A 16611-nucleotide genomic window follows, 5' to 3' on the forward strand; every position below is an offset into this window, starting at 1 on the left:
TGGGGGAATTCCCTTTGCAGCTCCTCTACACTGCAATTTAATTAACTAGTTACCTCAATTGTATTTGGCACGCAGTTAAATATGCTTAGTAAACTTAAAACCATACCTTATTGCAATGAAGTAGTGGCTAGAAGTATTTATTCCTTTTTGTTCCTTGATTGCAACACAAGTTCGACTCATTTATTTGAATAGAATCCCTTTTTTTTGGAGTGAACTATCTTGCCTTTTTCCGCCTGCATCTCACAGAGTTTTCAGCTCCCTTCGGTTTTGTGGTCATTTCAAATTTTCATTTCATTTGCCATAAAAAGGAAATTGGTTTCGTATGCCAGTTGACATGGCCCTTTACCACCAGCCGTGGGATTGCAGGGTGGGGGTGATTAGGGGGGGTGTGTGTGTGTGCCATGTGTGTGCTGTGTGTGTGTGGCAGTTAAACACATAACTGCAGCAAACAACAAGCTGAAATACCTGACAAGGGAATGGAACTATGGAGCTATGGAACAGCCACTGCCAACGGAAACTACTTCGAGCCACAGCCATGGAAAACCCATGGAAAACTCATGGAAAACCACTAGGAATATGGGTGCGGGAAAGTGCGGGGAAAGTGCGGGAAAAGTGGGGAAGACGTCAGCACAAAGCATAAATGCCAGGAGCTGTGCCATCCGAGCTGTGTTTAAGCTCCTTCACCGCCATGTGGGCGAATTTTCGTGACAGATTCGACCAGGCAAATGCAAAGGGGAGCCAAAGGAGCGAGTCCTTTCGAGTCCTGGCAAAAAGGATGCCGGATTGTTTGCTCTCCAGGGTGTGCATGTCCCTAATTAATGAACTGCTTATGACACCGCTTGGTCACTTATTAATGAACTGCTGCCTCAACTGTGTGCCCCCGGAATGCTCTTGCTCTTCCACTTGCATCCCGGTTGCTCCGGATGGAGGATCCCCATTTGGGTGAGGGTGTGACTTTGGTTTGCGAAGTTATTGGATGCATTCAATCAAAAGCCAATATACTTTTTGCTCCAAATGAAAATGTCGCATGCGTATGCAACTATCTCAAAGGTGCTTGGTTTATTAGCATAGTGCTTATGAGATTCAGGAGATTGGCTTTTAAAATGCAACTCTAGATTAACCTTCGTAAGTAATTTGTTTCTGTTAAGAAACCTCTTACTGCCATGGCATTACTGCAATATATTGTTGCATTTCTGAAATTAAATTCCATCTGCATGCCTTGCACCTTTCCATGCTTGCCAAGTGCAACTAACTTGAAAAATGTAGATTAACTCTGGTTTCACTCGTTGTGTTGTGTTGTTTCCCTGGGTTTTATACTCTTCCTATTTTTTTGTTTCCCAATTTTTTTTGTTCTTTGCCCAAACAAATATTAAATTAACACTCACACGCGCGCTTACTGATTTGCTGCACAGAAATAAAGGCGAAAAATGTGCAAAACTGAAATACCAGAGAGCTCGCACAAATTTTAGAGTTGAATTCAGGTCAGGGTTGCCAGGCGCCCGCGACGACGACGACGATGATGATGATGATGGCGAAGGGGATGATGATCTGGGTGGCAATGGTGGCAAGGCAGACACACACACACAGGCACACACACACACACGCACGCGGAGAAAGTGAAAGAGAAAGGCCGAGAGAAAGGGAGAGCAATTTAGTAGTTCAAAGGCATAAAAAGTGCAACCGAAAAAATATATATATATATTTAGCATTGCGGTGCGGTTGCAAATAAATAAAAGCCAGCAGGAACAGCAAAATTACAAAATAATTAAATATGAATGGCTGAACATTAAGCTTTTAGCTGCATTCTTTAATAATAAATGCCAAGCAGAGGCAATTAAATATTTAAAATCCTTCATATCAGTGCCACACAACAGGTAGACACAGGCAAACGATAAGTGGCAGTCAACTGAAATGGCATCGAATATGTTGCTACCTCTTACGAATTAACACAAATTGAATTAGCTGCGCAAAAAAGGACGTCTTTTCTCAAAAAAAATCACATTGCAAAAAAATTGACAAAAATTACATTTTTGGTTGATCTTGTAATTAAATTCCTGATTGAACTATTTCAAAAAAAGGCACTCTACTTCTTACCAATTTTTGACAAACTCACAATTTGTCTCAAATATCTCAAAAGACTCAAACATAAATCTCAAAAAAAGTGATTCAGCTCGTTAGCACTTTTAATAAGCTGTGAAACACTCCTATTTTCTTTGTCATATTATCATTTTTAGCCAAGTTATGAAAAGAATCCATACGTCAATATTAATATGTTTGATTTGATGATTTTCCTTCCATTATTTTATAACTTGAGAACTAATGAATCAAATATGAAATGGTATAACTCGCTGAATTTGTTACAATTTAATACATTTCTCATCAAGGCGCATTTAAGCCTGGATATTCTGGATTTAGGCCCTTTTTTGCAACTTTTAATGATGACAAATTTGGAATTTCCGTAAATTATCTAAAATTGTTATAGTTCGTGATTTAGTTTAGTTAATTAGCTGCACAAAGCTGTGTTTATTTCAATTGTGTGTTTATTAAACTTAAACCAGTTAAAAAATATGACATTTTAAGCGTTGATTTTTAACACTATTTGCATTCTTGCATTTCAGGCAAGTTGATGTGAACGGATTTACTGTCAATGGCCCAAAGCAGCAACACCCAGCTCATGTCTAAGCGCCTGCCACGCCCCCGCTACCGCCACCGCCCCCGCCCTACGCCCCCTACGATGAAGAAGAAGAAAAGCGGTAACAGCTGCAGGGTGAAAAATGAGAAAAAGTGAAAAGGGAAAACCCTTCAAAGCTTTTTGGCTGCTGTTTGTTTGAAGTTTTTTTTTGTGTTTTTTTTTTGCGCCTTTTAAGTGGCAACTACTTTGCACCTCTCGGTGGTTCACACGCACACCTGCCACGCCCCCCTGATTTGATGATTTTCCTTCCATTATTTTATAACTTGAGAACTAATGAATCAAATATGAAATGGTATAACTCGCTGAATTTGTTACAATTTAATACATTTCTCATCAAGGCGCATTTAAGCCTGGATATTCTGGATTTAGGCCCTTTTTTGCAACTTTTAATGATGACAAATTTGGAATTTCCGTAAATTATCTAAAATTGTTATAGTTCGTGATTTAGTTTAGTTAATTAGCTGCACAAAGCTGTGTTTATTTCAATTGTGTGTTTATTAAACTTAAACCAGTTAAAAAATATGACATTTTAAGCGTTGATTTTTAACACTATTTGCATTCTTGCATTTCAGGCAAGTTGATGTGAACGGATTTACTGTCAATGGCCCAAAGCAGCAACACCCAGCTCATGTCTAAGCGCCTGCCACGCCCCCGCTACCGCCACCGCCCCCGCCCTACGCCCCCTACGATGAAGAAGAAGAAAAGCGGTAACAGCTGCAGGGTGAAAAATGAGAAAAAGTGAAAAGGGAAAACCCTTCAAAGCTTTTTGGCTGCTGTTTGTTTGAAGTTTTTTTTTGTGTTTTTTTTTTGCGCCTTTTAAGTGGCAACTACTTTGCACCTCTCGGTGGTTCACACGCACACCTGCCACGCCCCCCTGGCCCCCGGGCCCAACCGCCGCCCATTCATGTCTGACTGTCTGTGGCGCCATCTCGTTCTAGCCAAGTGCTTTGGCCTTGAGTCGCTTGGTTCACTTTTTTTTTTAGCCCATTTCTATAATATTTTCCCGGCTGTTTCTTTTTTCACTCACTTTTTTCCCTGCACCTTGGCACACATGTTACACCTGAGAGAGGCCACAAAACATCACCTGCCCTTTGGCACACGCACACACACACCGTGCACACACACACACGCAGACACACACGCACACACTGCGTATACGCAATTTATGTAATCAAAGCCATGGGGCAGCGCACTAAAATGCATAAAAATTAAAATAAATAAATAATGCTGCTGAAATTTACGCAAGTTGCGTGCGCAAAAGTTAAAGCGTAAGCTAAATAAGGTTTCGTTTTATTTTCCGGGCAAAAAACTCAATTTGTAAACCTAATCGAAAGTTCAGGAAAGAAAATAAAATATACATTTCATTAAAAATTAATGAATTTAGTTTTAGCAACTAAGATTCGATTACGTTTTCAATTAAAGCAAATATAAAGCAGAAAATAATACAACGAAATTAATAAATAACAAACAAATGAAATATAAAACTTAATAAATAAGTTGAAGATAACCTACGAAACTCGCATGCTGACCCGCATTTTGCAATTATTTGCAGGCCGAAATGCAAACAAATTTATATAAATTATGCTGTTTGCGTGTGGTGAGGGGAGGGGAGGGGAGTGAAGGGGAAAGGGCCAATGATTTATGGTATCAAAAATTTAATTTTGCGGCTTTTTAATCAACAGAAATCAAATGCAGGCAACATGGCTTTCCATTTCGCACGTTATTTTTGAATTTAACACCAATCATTTGCTGTTCAAGATGTGGTTTATTTATAGAGTTAGCATGTTTTAAGAAAGTTATGCTAAAAAGGATATAAATTTAAGCACATATATTGGCATTTGTCACGAAATTAGTAAAGTAGCTAATGAAAGAGTAAAGGGTAAAGTATCGAGTGGGCGGACAATGGGTTAATGTGGGTATGTGGCGGTTGCGCTGCTTGTGGGGTTAAGGGGGTGGCTATAAGGGTTAAAGGGGTTTTGGGTTTGGGAGGAGGGGGGAGGGGAAGAAGGCCTGGGAAATCGGAGGCTGCGGTGGCGCCCAAATTGATGCATGTGCAGCAGCACGTTCCGGCAATGCCACTAAATCCCCTCTGGGACAACAGGCGACAGGCGGAAGCCACAGAACGGGGCGTGGCAGCGCATGGAGGGCGGCGAGGCGGTTTATTTGAAAAAGCTGCATCGATATGTTATTTGCATGTGTCCAAAAGGGGGGTGGATTTTTCGGGTGTTTGGAGGGGGGAGGAGGTGGTTGGGGGTTTTTCGGTAGGGTTTTCGCTAGGGTTTTCCCACCAGCCAAGCAAATCCCGTGGCAACTTTTTGCCACGCGAAAACTTTCTCAGGCAAGTTTATGCATGAATAAAGTGAAAAGCTGCAGGCAAACACATGCACTGTCCACAAAAATGGTGCTCTTTCAATAAAAATATGCTACGCAACCATTTAAGTGGCTTAAAAAGTTGAATAAATGCCTCAAAAAAGCAAAATCTATGTTCACTAAAATTGATGCCTCAATTGGCATGGATTTCTCGCAGTGCACGAAGCCGAACTCATACACTTATGCACACGCAGAAACAGTTGCCACAGCGAAATAGCAGAAAAAAGTCATTCCGTGTTCCAACTCACATGCGCATAATCCGGCGAAAAGTTGCATTTTATTTAGTGCGGACAAGACACGACAACATATGTTGGCCTACTTCAAATTCAAATTCCAATTCAGATGCAGATGCAGACGCAGACTCTAACTCGCATTAGGCAGCTTGAAGCGGACACAAACCGGAATCCATGGATTCCTTTTAATTATCTCGATGAACATTTGGCCATGTGGTGAATCACTTCAATTGCCGGGCAGAGATTCCGTCAGTTATCAGTTGAAAACCAGAGCTAAAGAAGCTGCAGCAATCGTTTAAATATAAATTCGTATAAAACTTTATTAGTTAACCGAGAGATATTCACATGCATACAAGATCTTGTTTCACAGAAACAAGACAGTGATATGCGCAGACAAGTCAACTTACATATGATATTTACATGTTTGAAATGCGGTATTATACAATAATAAAAATAATAAAAATACAAAGTGCATGCCACATTTGCCTTCTTGTTTTAAATAATAATATCAGTTCAGTGGGTCCAACAAATCTGGATTTCCCTTCGTTTACGATGTCCGATCATCGCAAGATCTACTCCTTCTTGTGCACCCGCATATGCCGATTCAGGGAGCTCTCTGCCAAAAAGGATGCGCTGCAAGTGGCGCACTTGAAGGGGTGCTCCTTGGAATGGAGCCGCTGCATGTGACCCTGGAGGCTGGAGTTCCATAGGAAGGCGCGCGAGCACTCGGTGCACTTGTAGGGCTTATCGCCCGTATGGATGCGGGCATGCACATTGAGCACGGATTGCGTGGCAAAGGACTTGGAGCAGGCGCCGCACTTGTAGGGTTTGTCGCCCGAATAATTTCGGATGTGCGACTGAAAATCGTAGTCGGTGGCAAATGTCTTGGGGCAGTGGGTGCACTTGAAGGGTCGTACTCCCGTATACGTTTGGATGTGCCGCTGCAGGCAGGTCTTCTTTCTGTACGTGTTCGAGCAGTGCGTGCACTTGAACGGCCGTTCGCCGGTGTGTATGGTCTGGTGCTCCCTCAGATATCTGGCCGTTTTGAATCTCTTCGAGCAGTGGTGGCACTCGAATGGCTTCTCAGCCGTGTGAACTGTGAGGTGTTCCTTCAGCGCGAACGCGCGATGATAGCTCTTTGGGCAATGTGGGCACTGGTGTTTGCGTTCTGGCTCCACTCGGCTGTTGGCCTGCATCTCAACGATTCGGGGGCTACTTTCCAGGACATTCTCTTCTATGTCCTCAGTCTTTATGTGCTGATCAATGTGATCGAGTTCGCAGTAGTCTTCTTCCGCTGAGAGATCTTCATCAATGGGCTCATTCTTAACTTGGCATTGGAATTGCTGATCCTCGAGAGACTCCTCCTCCGGGTGATGTACTGCAGTTTCTGGAGAGTTTCCTCGGGTGTCTTCCATATATTCGAATGGGAATCGATCGCCTTTTGAATCTTCTTCTATGTGATCATCTTTAAAGGGTTCTTCGTGGGGAAAAGTAGTTTCAAGCTTCTCCAGCTTGACCTGGAACTGGTGCCCATTGGTAGCGCCCACAGGCGGCAATTCCTCTACAGATTCCTCCTTCTTCACCTGGCAATGGAACTGTGGGTCACCCGTTTCCTTGTCATCCAGTAAAGCCTTAATTTCAGTCTCCTTGAGAAACTGGTGACTCCTTTGGAATTTTGTGATGGTGTCAAAGGCAGTTTTGGCATCCTTTAGGCAGGGCAAGCAAATGGTTTCGGGTAGAAAATCACCTCTATAAAGTGGATATTGTATGCACTGCGATACCATATTCGCAATATTATTTCCCAAGTATTGTGGATGATCAAATATATTGACCATGACTTCCGAGGTTTTCAAGCAAGTTCGGCAAATCTTCGACTTTGTCCTAAAATGCAGACATTTACATTTACATTTAATATGTTTCTACAATGGATTATTGTTCACATGCACTTACATTTTCCTATTGTATTACCACATTTCGCAAATCAAATCAACAAATGATTTTGTTTACCTCGATATTGCCCTAATCGCCCTGTTAAACCCCATTGGCCAGTGCTGCTAACGTCAAAAACTAGCTAGGTTGCGTAGCTAAAAAGTATGCCTTTTTAAAAGTTTATTAATAATTCAAATGCATTGATGCCAAAATATAAATAAAAACCACGCACGTCTTGCAAAATTGGCTGACTATATTAAAATAGCCAAAAATCTGGCGGCAGCATAGCTGAAATAACAATAAATAAATAAATTGAAGTCCAGTAGGATATTAAGCAGTAGTCTTTCATTTCGAAATATTAATTGAACAATAACTGCAGTGGAAAACAGTAAAAAAAACCGGTATCTATTTTGATCAGTGCTGCAAAACGCAGTTTTAAAACAGCATATAACAATACAGCGAACGCCATGTTGAGGGGGTCTAGCACGTTCAATCTTTCTCGTCATGCAAACCAATTTCTATTTACATGGTAAAATAAATACATATGCCTTTTAAAGATGTGCTTTAGAGCTGAGGCATTTTCATAACTCGATTTGCACAACGTTATAGATAAATGTGCAAAATTAAACATATAAACATATGAACGCTAGCCTAACAGAGTCTGTTGCTTGGCTGTTAACTAACAGCGGCGTACGTCAGGCGCCGTCAAGCCCGGTTTGATCGTGCATGCCACCGATTAATCGACTCGAGCCGCCTGTGCAATCGTTTTAAGCGTCGTTCCGTTCCATGCAAATTGCGAAAAAGTGTCGGAAAATTGAGGAAAAATATGTTGTTTTGCAGTGCCAACGTGTGAGCGCCAGCGTACGCGTACAATAGTTAACCGAATTGCCAGTGCATTATTCGCATAGCCGGCGTTTTTCCGCTCGCCGAAAAACAATCAAAAAAGGGGAAAAGATAGCCACTTCTTTGCCCGTGTACGTGTGCGTGTGTTTGCGTGTCTTTACGTGTGTGTGTGTGTGTGCCAGCGCTCGCGGTTGTGTGCGTGCGTGTGTGTGTGTATGTGAAGAAAACGCCGCACACTGCGAAAATTTTCCTTTCCTTTCCCCAACGGTCGAATATAACCGCTAAAATTGTGGAAAAACAGGAGAAAACCCCCAAGCGGAAGAAGAAGACTGCAGCCAGTAAAATGTCTGCAGTTTACTCGCCGCAACCGCCGCAGCAGCAGCCGCAACAGCAGCAGCAACTGCAGCAGCAGCAGCAGCCTCCCCCGCCACAACAACAACAGCAGCAGCAGCAACAACAACAGTTGCAGCAACCGCCACCAAACTCCGCGCCCAATCAACAGCCGCCTGGATCCGGAGTAGGTCCCGGCGGAGGAGGCGGTGGAGGGCCAGGCGGCGGCGGTGGCATCCTGCCCATGGGCATGCAGCAGCAGCAGCAACAACGTCCGCCCATGGGCGTGCCAGGATCACCGGGCAGCATCATCTCTGGCGGCGGCGGCGGTGGTGGTGTTGGTGGAGTTGTTGGCGGCGGCGGAATGCCCGGTGGCGGAATGATGGGCACACCACCGTCCACACCACGCGGTGGCGCCAATATGCAAGGCGGCGGAGGTGGCGGGGTGCCGCAGCAAGTGAACTCGGCGCAAATCCAAAAGATGCTCGACGAGAACTGCGGCCTCATCCAGACGATTCAGGACTTCCAGAGCATGGGCAAGGCGCAGGAGTGCATGTCCTACCACGTCGCGCTGCATCGCAATCTGGTCTACCTCGCCCAGTTGGCCGATCCCGCCATGAACATCTCACAAATACTGCCGGTGGGTAAACAATGAACGATAAGCATGCGACCCTAATGGGCGATATGCTATTTCATAATCTTATGAAGGGATTGCAAAATACATCTTTTCTGATCCCCTAATAATGTATGCAATCCATCCACAGCCGCCGCACATCCTTCAAACGCAGGCGATGCAGCAGGGCGGCCAGCAGACGCCGCCAACTGGACCGCACGGCATGCTGGGTGGTCCGCCGCAGCAGCAGCAGCCGGGTCAGGGTCCAGTGCCTGGACAACCGGGCCAGGGGCCGCCGCAGATGGGCATGCAGCAGCACGGCGGCGATCCGCAGGGACCGCCTGTCCAGATGCCGCCATACGGCGCACAGCAGCAACAGCAGCCGCAGCCACATCCCGGCCTGCCGCCGGGCGCCCAACAACAATCTCAGCAGCAGCAACAGCAGCAGCAGCAACAACAACAGCAGGCAGCAGCAGCGGCGGCAGCAGCAGCAGCGGCAGCTGCCGTAGCAGCCGGTCAACAACAGGGACCGCAAGTCAGCCAAGCGGGTCCGCAGCAGCAGCAACAGCAGCATCCCGTCTACCGCAACGCCCAGGGTCAGGGACAGCCGGGAGCTGGGCAGGGACCTGGCCAGGGCCAGGGGCCGGGTCAGTCCGTCATTAATCCGAATGCCGCGCCCAGTAAGTGTAATGTAGCCGGTCAAGAAGTTGATGCAGAGCAGTCGTGGATGGACTATTTTCTGAATGAATTTGACCTGGATGCTCTTAGTTTTGACAAACTCCTGTGATATTTGTTAATTTGCTGAATATAATTCCAAAATACTAACCCATTGTTTATAGTTTATTTCGTGCACCTGATACGTTCAGTCACTGGTGTGTTGTACTCTGTTTTCTGTACTCTTACTCATCTTTCAAACATCTTTCGCCTTGCAGATCAACAGCGTCCCAACAACGGACCGCTGTCCGGACCCCAGAATCCCCAGCAACAGCAGCCGCAACCAGGCGGCCAACAGCCGCCCAACCAGCAGCAGCAGGGCGGTCCGGGCGGACCAGGACCACAGCCAGGAGCAGGCGGACCCGGTGTACCGCCGCCGCAGAGTCCGTACCGCGTCAGCTACCAGCAGCAACAGCAGCAGCACAGCCACTATCCGGGCTATCCGCCACAGCCGCAGACGCAGTACCAGCCGCAGAGCGCCTATCCCTACGGACCGCCAACCCAGGGCTACGGTCCACCGCCGCCGGGTCCACCCAACGCCGCTCAAGGTGGCTACCATCATGGACCAGCCGGTGCGGCGACGGGCGCCAGTGGGCATGGCTATCAGCCAAATGCCGGAGCCGGGCAAGGGCCACCGCCGGGTGCATATCCACCGCCGCCCGGCAGCCAGCAGGTGCCACCGGTGCCGGGGCAACAGCAGCCGCCGCCGGGACCACCACCACCCGGACAACCGCCGACCGGTGGCCAGCAACCGCCACCAGGACCGCCGCAGAGTCAATACGGTCCGCCGCCGCCGCAGAACTCTGCTGGCGGACCGCCTCCGATGGGCTATGCGGGCTATCCGCCGAATCCCGGACAGTATGGCCAGTCGGCAGCGGGAGGAGGGCCACCGCCCAGTGGCTACTGGCCGCCGCCACCACCCACGAGCAGTGCTCAGAGTCCCTATCAGGCGTATCAACAGCAGCAGCAGCAGCAAGCAGCCGCCGCTGGCGGAGCGGGTGCACCGCCGGGCAGTAGCTACCCGGGCGGACCACCGACTAGCGGGGCAGCGCCACCACCACCGCCGGGCGGAGCCTACAGCACCACGGCGCCCAGCCAGACGCCACCGCCACAGGGAGGCGGCGGAGCAGGCGGTGGCAACACCAATCCAAACGGACCAAACGCACAGCAATCGACGCCGCCGCCGCAGGGCGGAGCTGGTGGTGGAGCGGGGCCCAGCGGACCTGGCGGACCGGCTGGTCAGCAGTATGCGGGACCGCCGCAGCAACAGCAGCAGCAACAACAACAGCCACCAGGCGTGGTGGTTTCCGGTGTGGCACCGCTGCCGACGCAAGTGCAGCCCACATACTCGACGCCGGGCAATTACAATCAGCAGCCAGGCGCACCGCCGCCGCCCAATCAGCAGCAGCAGCAACAACAGCAGCAACAGCAGCAGACACCGCCATCAGCGGGCGGATCCGCTGGCGGTGGCGGAGCACCAAATGCCCAGGGACAAGGCAATCAGCAACCGCCTCCGAATGGAGCCACACCGCCGATGCCACCGAATCAATACCAGCCGGCGCCGGGCGCACCACAAGGTCCGTACGGAGGACCGCCGCCACCACAGGCCTACGGACCACCGCCGCCGGGTAGCGCGTATCCCGGCCACGCCTACCATCAGCCACCCCAGGCCGGTGGCTATGCACAATACCCGCCCACGCAGGGCTATCAGGGCTATAGGCCCGCCGGGGCACAGATGCCGCCGCCAGGAGCACCACAGGGCCCGCCACCCACCGGCGCATACGGATACTACAGCCAACAGCCGCCCCAATGAGGAAGGGACAGCCTATTACCGCCGCTGCCACCTGGCTGTCTCCACAACAAGTAATTCTCGGCTGGGATTCGCTGGTTGAAGCTGGAGAGGATTCACGGGCCGAACACCAAGGAAATCCGGAGAGGACTTGGAGGCCAGTTGGAGGAGGTGGTGCAGCGCGAGTAATAGCATAACTGGACGGCGACGACGAGGAGCAGATTGCGTTACACTAGGCATATGATTAAGATTTGTATCAGAGAGTAGAGTGGAGCAGGAGGAGAAGAAGGAGGAGGAGGAGGAGGACTACGATTAGAGCTAAGAGTGGCAGCCGCAGAAGATGAAGTATAAGTAGGATTACGGATAGGAGAAAGACGAGTAAGCATAAGACTTAAAGTAGGCGAAAAAAACGACGAATGAATGATTTGATAATGAATCGAGATGCAAATTCAGGGTTCCCACATGCAAGCAGCGAATTCCTCGCATTTCGCAGCTCGATTGAGCTGTCGACTTATCTAAAGGGAAGTGAAGAAAGTTTATTAGTTTCGGTGATACATAGCAGAGGGATAAGTAGCTCGAAACGAACCGAAACCGTAGATCTAGAACAAAAGCAAACACGAAGTGTAGTCCGTAGAGGAAGAAGCGATCTAGAACTAAGTAAGCTGATTAAAATGCGCAAGCGAACAAGAAACCGTGTCCTAGGCCCAAAAATCCAGACAACATGGATGGATCGATTTCTCAGGATGCTCACGAGAATACAAATTCCTGATTGAGCGATGAAAGTGTCAGTTTTTCAGAACCTAAACTCGGATTCACAGTGGGCCGTGTAGTCTGTAGGCAATTATAAGCGATATTGGTTGTAAAACCACAAATACTTCATGGGTTTTCTAAGAATTGGCCCAGTTACCATTACTTGTAATGGTTTATAGATTACGCCGCCTTTCTGGAAATTCTGGGAATCCAATCCATAGCAATCGACCCATCCTATTATATATATATATATTAATTCTCTCTTAAGTAGGTTCCGCTCCTCTTTAAAAACGATTATTCTAAACGATTTATACATATGCATATATAAATATACTTAAGTGTAAGGAAGAGGACGATGGAGCAGCAGAATAGTGCGTGTTTTTAACGTAATTAATCTCCTAAATATTTAAACTAGTTCTTTTTTTTTTTGTATTTTTGTGTGTGTTTTTGTAGACGTCTGTTTTTAAAGTTCGTGCATTTTTGTGTAGCAATTTTACATTTAATTATCCTTGGTACCCGTTCCCCCGATTTCTTCCAATAGTTTTTTTTGCAGTGAAAGATTGTAATTTGAGAAATCCAATATATATTTATACAATAAGCTTAAATTTACTATTTCAAGTAAAAGTAAAAACTATAAACAGCAAGCGGAATCATGAATAAACCTTACATTTAAAGTTAAACGGAAAGCAAACGAGAGCATTGAAATGAAGCGAGTTCATTGGAAATTTAAGCATAAGGAGGACGAGCAGTGTACAGTGAACACTCTCTATACACGAACGCAGATACATATAAATGCCAATAATCCTAAAGAAGAATTAATTTTAACAATAATTGAAATGTAAACTGAAATACTATGTGTAAGTACTGTTAACGATTATTACAATTATTTGCTTGCACTTTAGAGTTCCAAATTGATATCTAAATTATTTATTAAAGTATAAACAAATTACTTAAGATTAGTTAAAATCTAAACCTAAGAGCTGAGCATTTGGAAAACATAATCGCAAGTGAAATTGATGCGTATATGCTATATGCACGTATTTCCAAAAGTTCCACTAGACACATAGAATCTTTCTCGCTCTAATTAAGAGTCTGGCTATTTCTGCGCTGCTCTAATCCGATCTGATATAATCTGATTCCATATAGCGATTACTTCAGGATCCACATCGAGACATTTTGATACATGTTTATCAAATAGCATTTAGAAATTTCTATTTTCGAAATGCAGAATAAAAACAAAATCGAAATCGAAAAAGTTGTAAAAACAAACCGTGCATTTTTACTTGTTTACCTCAGTTAAAAATATATTTTGCAGTTCTCATTCTTACATAGTTTATAATGATTATAATGTATTTTGCATGTTCTTCAGACTTGCAGATCTAAAAAACATAGAATCCCATGGCGATTTCTTTAGTCTTAAAAATAGTTTGCAATTTTTGAATAGTAAGTCTTAACCAACTGAAAATACTGTTCTCATATATTATAATAATATTTATAATATATTCAAAGACCTATAAGAACGAGAATTGCAACCCGTTTTGCCCCTTGGATATTTCTGCATGCCCATCGATTCCAGGAATGTGTTTTGTGATACTTTTTATTGGAATTGTAAGGGTTTACTATCAGTGGGAGCTTATCACGACTCCCGGTGGCTGTTGTGTGTGTGTGTGTCATCTCCTAGTCCTGCTCCTCCTCTTCCTCGTCGAGATCTTCCAGCAACGGCTGGTCGCCCGATGGGCCGCCTGGCGATACCGATGCTCTCGCAGATGCCATTCCAGTTGCACCCGCTGCTGCTGCTCCTGTAGCTGCTTTCAATCCTTCGCCCTCGGCAGCTGCTTCATCGGCGGCCTTGCCGCGCCGGAAAATCTTGTTAAAGATCTTCTTGACAAAGTTCTTGGGCGTCGACGCCTGGCGGCCCACAATGATCATCTTGGTGGCCACACTGTGGATGGGTCCGAAGGCCAGGGCCACCACCGTGCACGCCAGACAGATCACATTGTACGGCATGCTGAAGTCGGGCGTGGGCAGCGAGACAATCAGCGCTTCCGTGTGCAAACTGAGCACATAACTCGGCCGTGTGGCATTGAACGAATGCTCGAAGAGATGCCCCTCCGGCGGCAGAGCGGTGTAGTTCCTGCCCATCGGCAGTTGGCTGGACACGATGGCGGAGCCGATGTAGTGGCCGTGATTCGCATCCGGCGGATACTCCAGCCACTTGAGCAGCAGGTAATCCACATCGATGGTGATCAGTGCCGATGTCTGGCCGGGCAGCGTGAAGCCGATTTCCAGGTGGGATGGCAGTTCCCTCTGCTTGCCGGGCGTATAGTGGAGCAGCTTGAAGGGCAGTCGCTGGCGTCCGTATTCGTTGACGCGCTGCGGCTTGCGGCGAATGGAAAGCGTGTGCAAGTAGGCGTGCACATACCACGGTATCACCTCCTGCAGCATTATGGGCAATGCGTCGTAATGCGAGTTCGTCACCTCTGTGACGATCCTGCCCCGCTCCTGGCCATGGCCCAACAGATAACGATGAACCGTCACCGGCGGCAGCGATGGCTTTGCCAGATTACGTCTGCGATTCTCGCTCTTTGGCGCCAGCCAGGCCACATTAAAGAGCCGCTCGCCGGGCTCCTTGAACTGCTCGTGCATATCGTAGACGGAGTAGACGACACTGTGCCCACCACGAGTGGTCTTCACCTCGTGCACGGGCTCCGGTACCAATTGGTAGCGCTCGCCCTGCTCGTTGCGCTGCACATAGATCTTGGAGCTCTCGGCCAGCTCACAAAAGCCATTCAATCCCATGCCGAACAGACGGCGCAGCGAGAAATCATTGTTGCTCAGCTCGAACAGCCGGAGATCGTAGACCAAGTTGGCCGTCTGGGTCAGCTCCACAATGCAGTTGTCCTCGTCGTGATCCTCGCACAGCACCCGCACCTTCAGGCCCAGTGAATGGTACTTGGTGTTGTGCACGTGTCCCGAGTTGAGAAGTGAGGCAAAGCCTGAGGCACTGCCGCATGGCAGCAGTTTCTTCCACGGCGTCAGATTCTCCGTGCACACAATCTCGCGCGGCAATGTGGCGTAGCGGACGAATCTCTGGCCATTGGCTGGCATGAATTGTGGTCGGATCAAGTGCCGCGGTGCAATGCTATTCGTATTGTCCACGAAATTCAGCGAGGCGCACAAAACGCCAGAGAACACGTTGGCCAACTCCTTCCACTGGCGGTCCACTTCGCGGTTGGTCAAATTCGCGCCACTGAACCACGCCCACATCTCGGCACCGCTGGTGGCCTCCACAATGGGATAGCCCCACGTCTCGTAGCGCCACAATCCCTGGGTCAGGCCAATGTGCAGCTCCTTCACCGCAAACTGCTGCAGCAGCTCCGCAATCACGCGCGGCGTCAATTGGGTGTGGTAAACTGGAAGAGCAAAGAGAAAATATGTAATAGCCACTCAAGCGCACGTCAATCAGAAGTTGTAATGATGGTTCAATGGAGGGACATGGTAGGGCAATCTCTTATGGGCACTGGAAAGTGTAGTCTTGGGTCATCTTTCCAAGCACCATTGCAATGAAATATTTAAATGGAATTTCTGGGCTGCTGGACAAGTGATAAAGTTCTGGACTATCTATGTATGTGCAGTTAATAGTGTGGAACACCTAGCAACGGAAATGCAAAGAAGATAGTGCGCTGTATCGAGTTTGGCCTGTACTTCAGCGATGCCGGTGGGTAATCCCCGCCCATGTTGGAATCGAAATGATGCAGCCAGATGAGGCCGCCGCAAACTCACGATTGTCCTTGTCGCCGTAGTGCCAGCGCGTGGTGAACTGGAAGTAGGTGTTGACATGGTCGCCGGACAATGGACGAACCACTAGCTCCTCATGGAATCGTTCGTCATCGCGTCCCAAATTTGCGCCGGCATTAAATGCAACCAGCAGCAGCAGGACAAACGCCACCGGATACATCCTGGCCATCCTGGTTCAGTGCCAGTGTTTCCGTCTTTAATCCGTTTCGGTTCTACCGATTCCTTATAAGCTGCTCTATTTTAATGTATTTTAATAATACAATTTTATTAACAAAAAAAAAACGATTAGACAGACCGTTCTCAGGCAGACCGTTTCATTCCCCGAATATACTGCATAATACTCCGGGGGTGTGGAACCTCGCTTAAAAGTATGGTGTATAACCATGAGGAAAACAATAAAAATAAATATAATTGAAAAACATTGTAAGCGTTTATTCAATCTCTACTCAATCAAACATCCATAATGTAATAAGCGGCCCAATTCTGAGCATACTTAAAACAAAGAAAACCTATTTAGTCATCACAAGTTAAATTGAGCTCTTTTTAAAAA

General features: G+C 47.3%; 3 protein-coding genes across 3 annotated transcripts; 1 reads left to right on the forward strand and 2 right to left on the reverse strand.

Annotated features, from left to right (window-relative positions):
- Positions 1 to 5672: 5672 nt before the first annotated feature.
- On the reverse strand, positions 5673 to 7322 carry LOC122624365 (zinc finger protein 665-like). Its single transcript, XM_043803873.1, has 2 exons — positions 7246 to 7322; positions 5673 to 7176 (listed from the first exon to the last, which is right to left on the reverse strand). Coding segments are annotated over exons 1-2 (1311 nt in total). The 5' UTR covers positions 7248 to 7322; the 3' UTR covers positions 5673 to 5867.
- A 648-nt stretch (positions 7323 to 7970) lies between these two features.
- Positions 7971 to 13409, forward strand: LOC122623338 (basic proline-rich protein). Its single transcript, XM_043802428.1, has 3 exons — positions 7971 to 9037; positions 9162 to 9690; positions 9943 to 13409. Exons 1-3 carry the CDS (start codon positions 8411 to 8413, stop codon positions 11535 to 11537), a joined length of 2751 nt encoding a protein of 916 aa, XP_043658363.1. The 5' UTR covers positions 7971 to 8410; the 3' UTR covers positions 11538 to 13409.
- Positions 13410 to 13842: 433 nt separating this feature from the next.
- Positions 13843 to 16344, reverse strand: LOC122623339 (GPI transamidase component PIG-T). The gene is made up of 2 exons (XM_043802429.1): positions 16047 to 16344; positions 13843 to 15676 (listed from the first exon to the last, which is right to left on the reverse strand). The coding sequence occupies exons 1-2, from the start codon at positions 16228 to 16230 to the stop codon at positions 13941 to 13943; spliced, it is 1920 nt and encodes a 639-aa protein (XP_043658364.1). The 5' UTR covers positions 16231 to 16344; the 3' UTR covers positions 13843 to 13940.
- Positions 16345 to 16611: the final 267 nt, after the last annotated feature.

This window comes from Drosophila teissieri, chromosome X (genome assembly GCF_016746235.2).
Source record: "Drosophila teissieri strain GT53w chromosome X, Prin_Dtei_1.1, whole genome shotgun sequence".
In the NCBI taxonomy this organism is placed as follows: Eukaryota; Metazoa; Arthropoda; class Insecta; order Diptera; family Drosophilidae; genus Drosophila; species Drosophila teissieri.

Excerpts from the sequence above, each read along its gene's own strand:
- LOC122623338 (XM_043802428.1), top strand. The coding sequence starts at position 8,411 with ATGTCTGCAGTTTACTCGCCGCAACCGCCGCAGCAGCAGCCGCAACAG. Across the intron at positions 9,038-9,161 it reads ACATCTCACAAATACTGCCG|CCGCCGCACATCCTTCAAAC; the intron begins GTGGGTAAACAA and ends ATCCATCCACAG. Across the intron at positions 9,691-9,942 it reads TAATCCGAATGCCGCGCCCA|ATCAACAGCGTCCCAACAAC; the intron begins GTAAGTGTAATG and ends TTCGCCTTGCAG.
- LOC122623339 (XM_043802429.1), bottom strand. The coding sequence starts at position 16,230 with ATGGCCAGGATGTATCCGGTGGCGTTTGTCCTGCTGCTGCTGGTTGCA. Across the intron at positions 15,677-16,046 it reads CTACGGCGACAAGGACAATC|TTTACCACACCCAATTGACG; the intron begins GTGAGTTTGCGG and ends TTGCTCTTCCAG.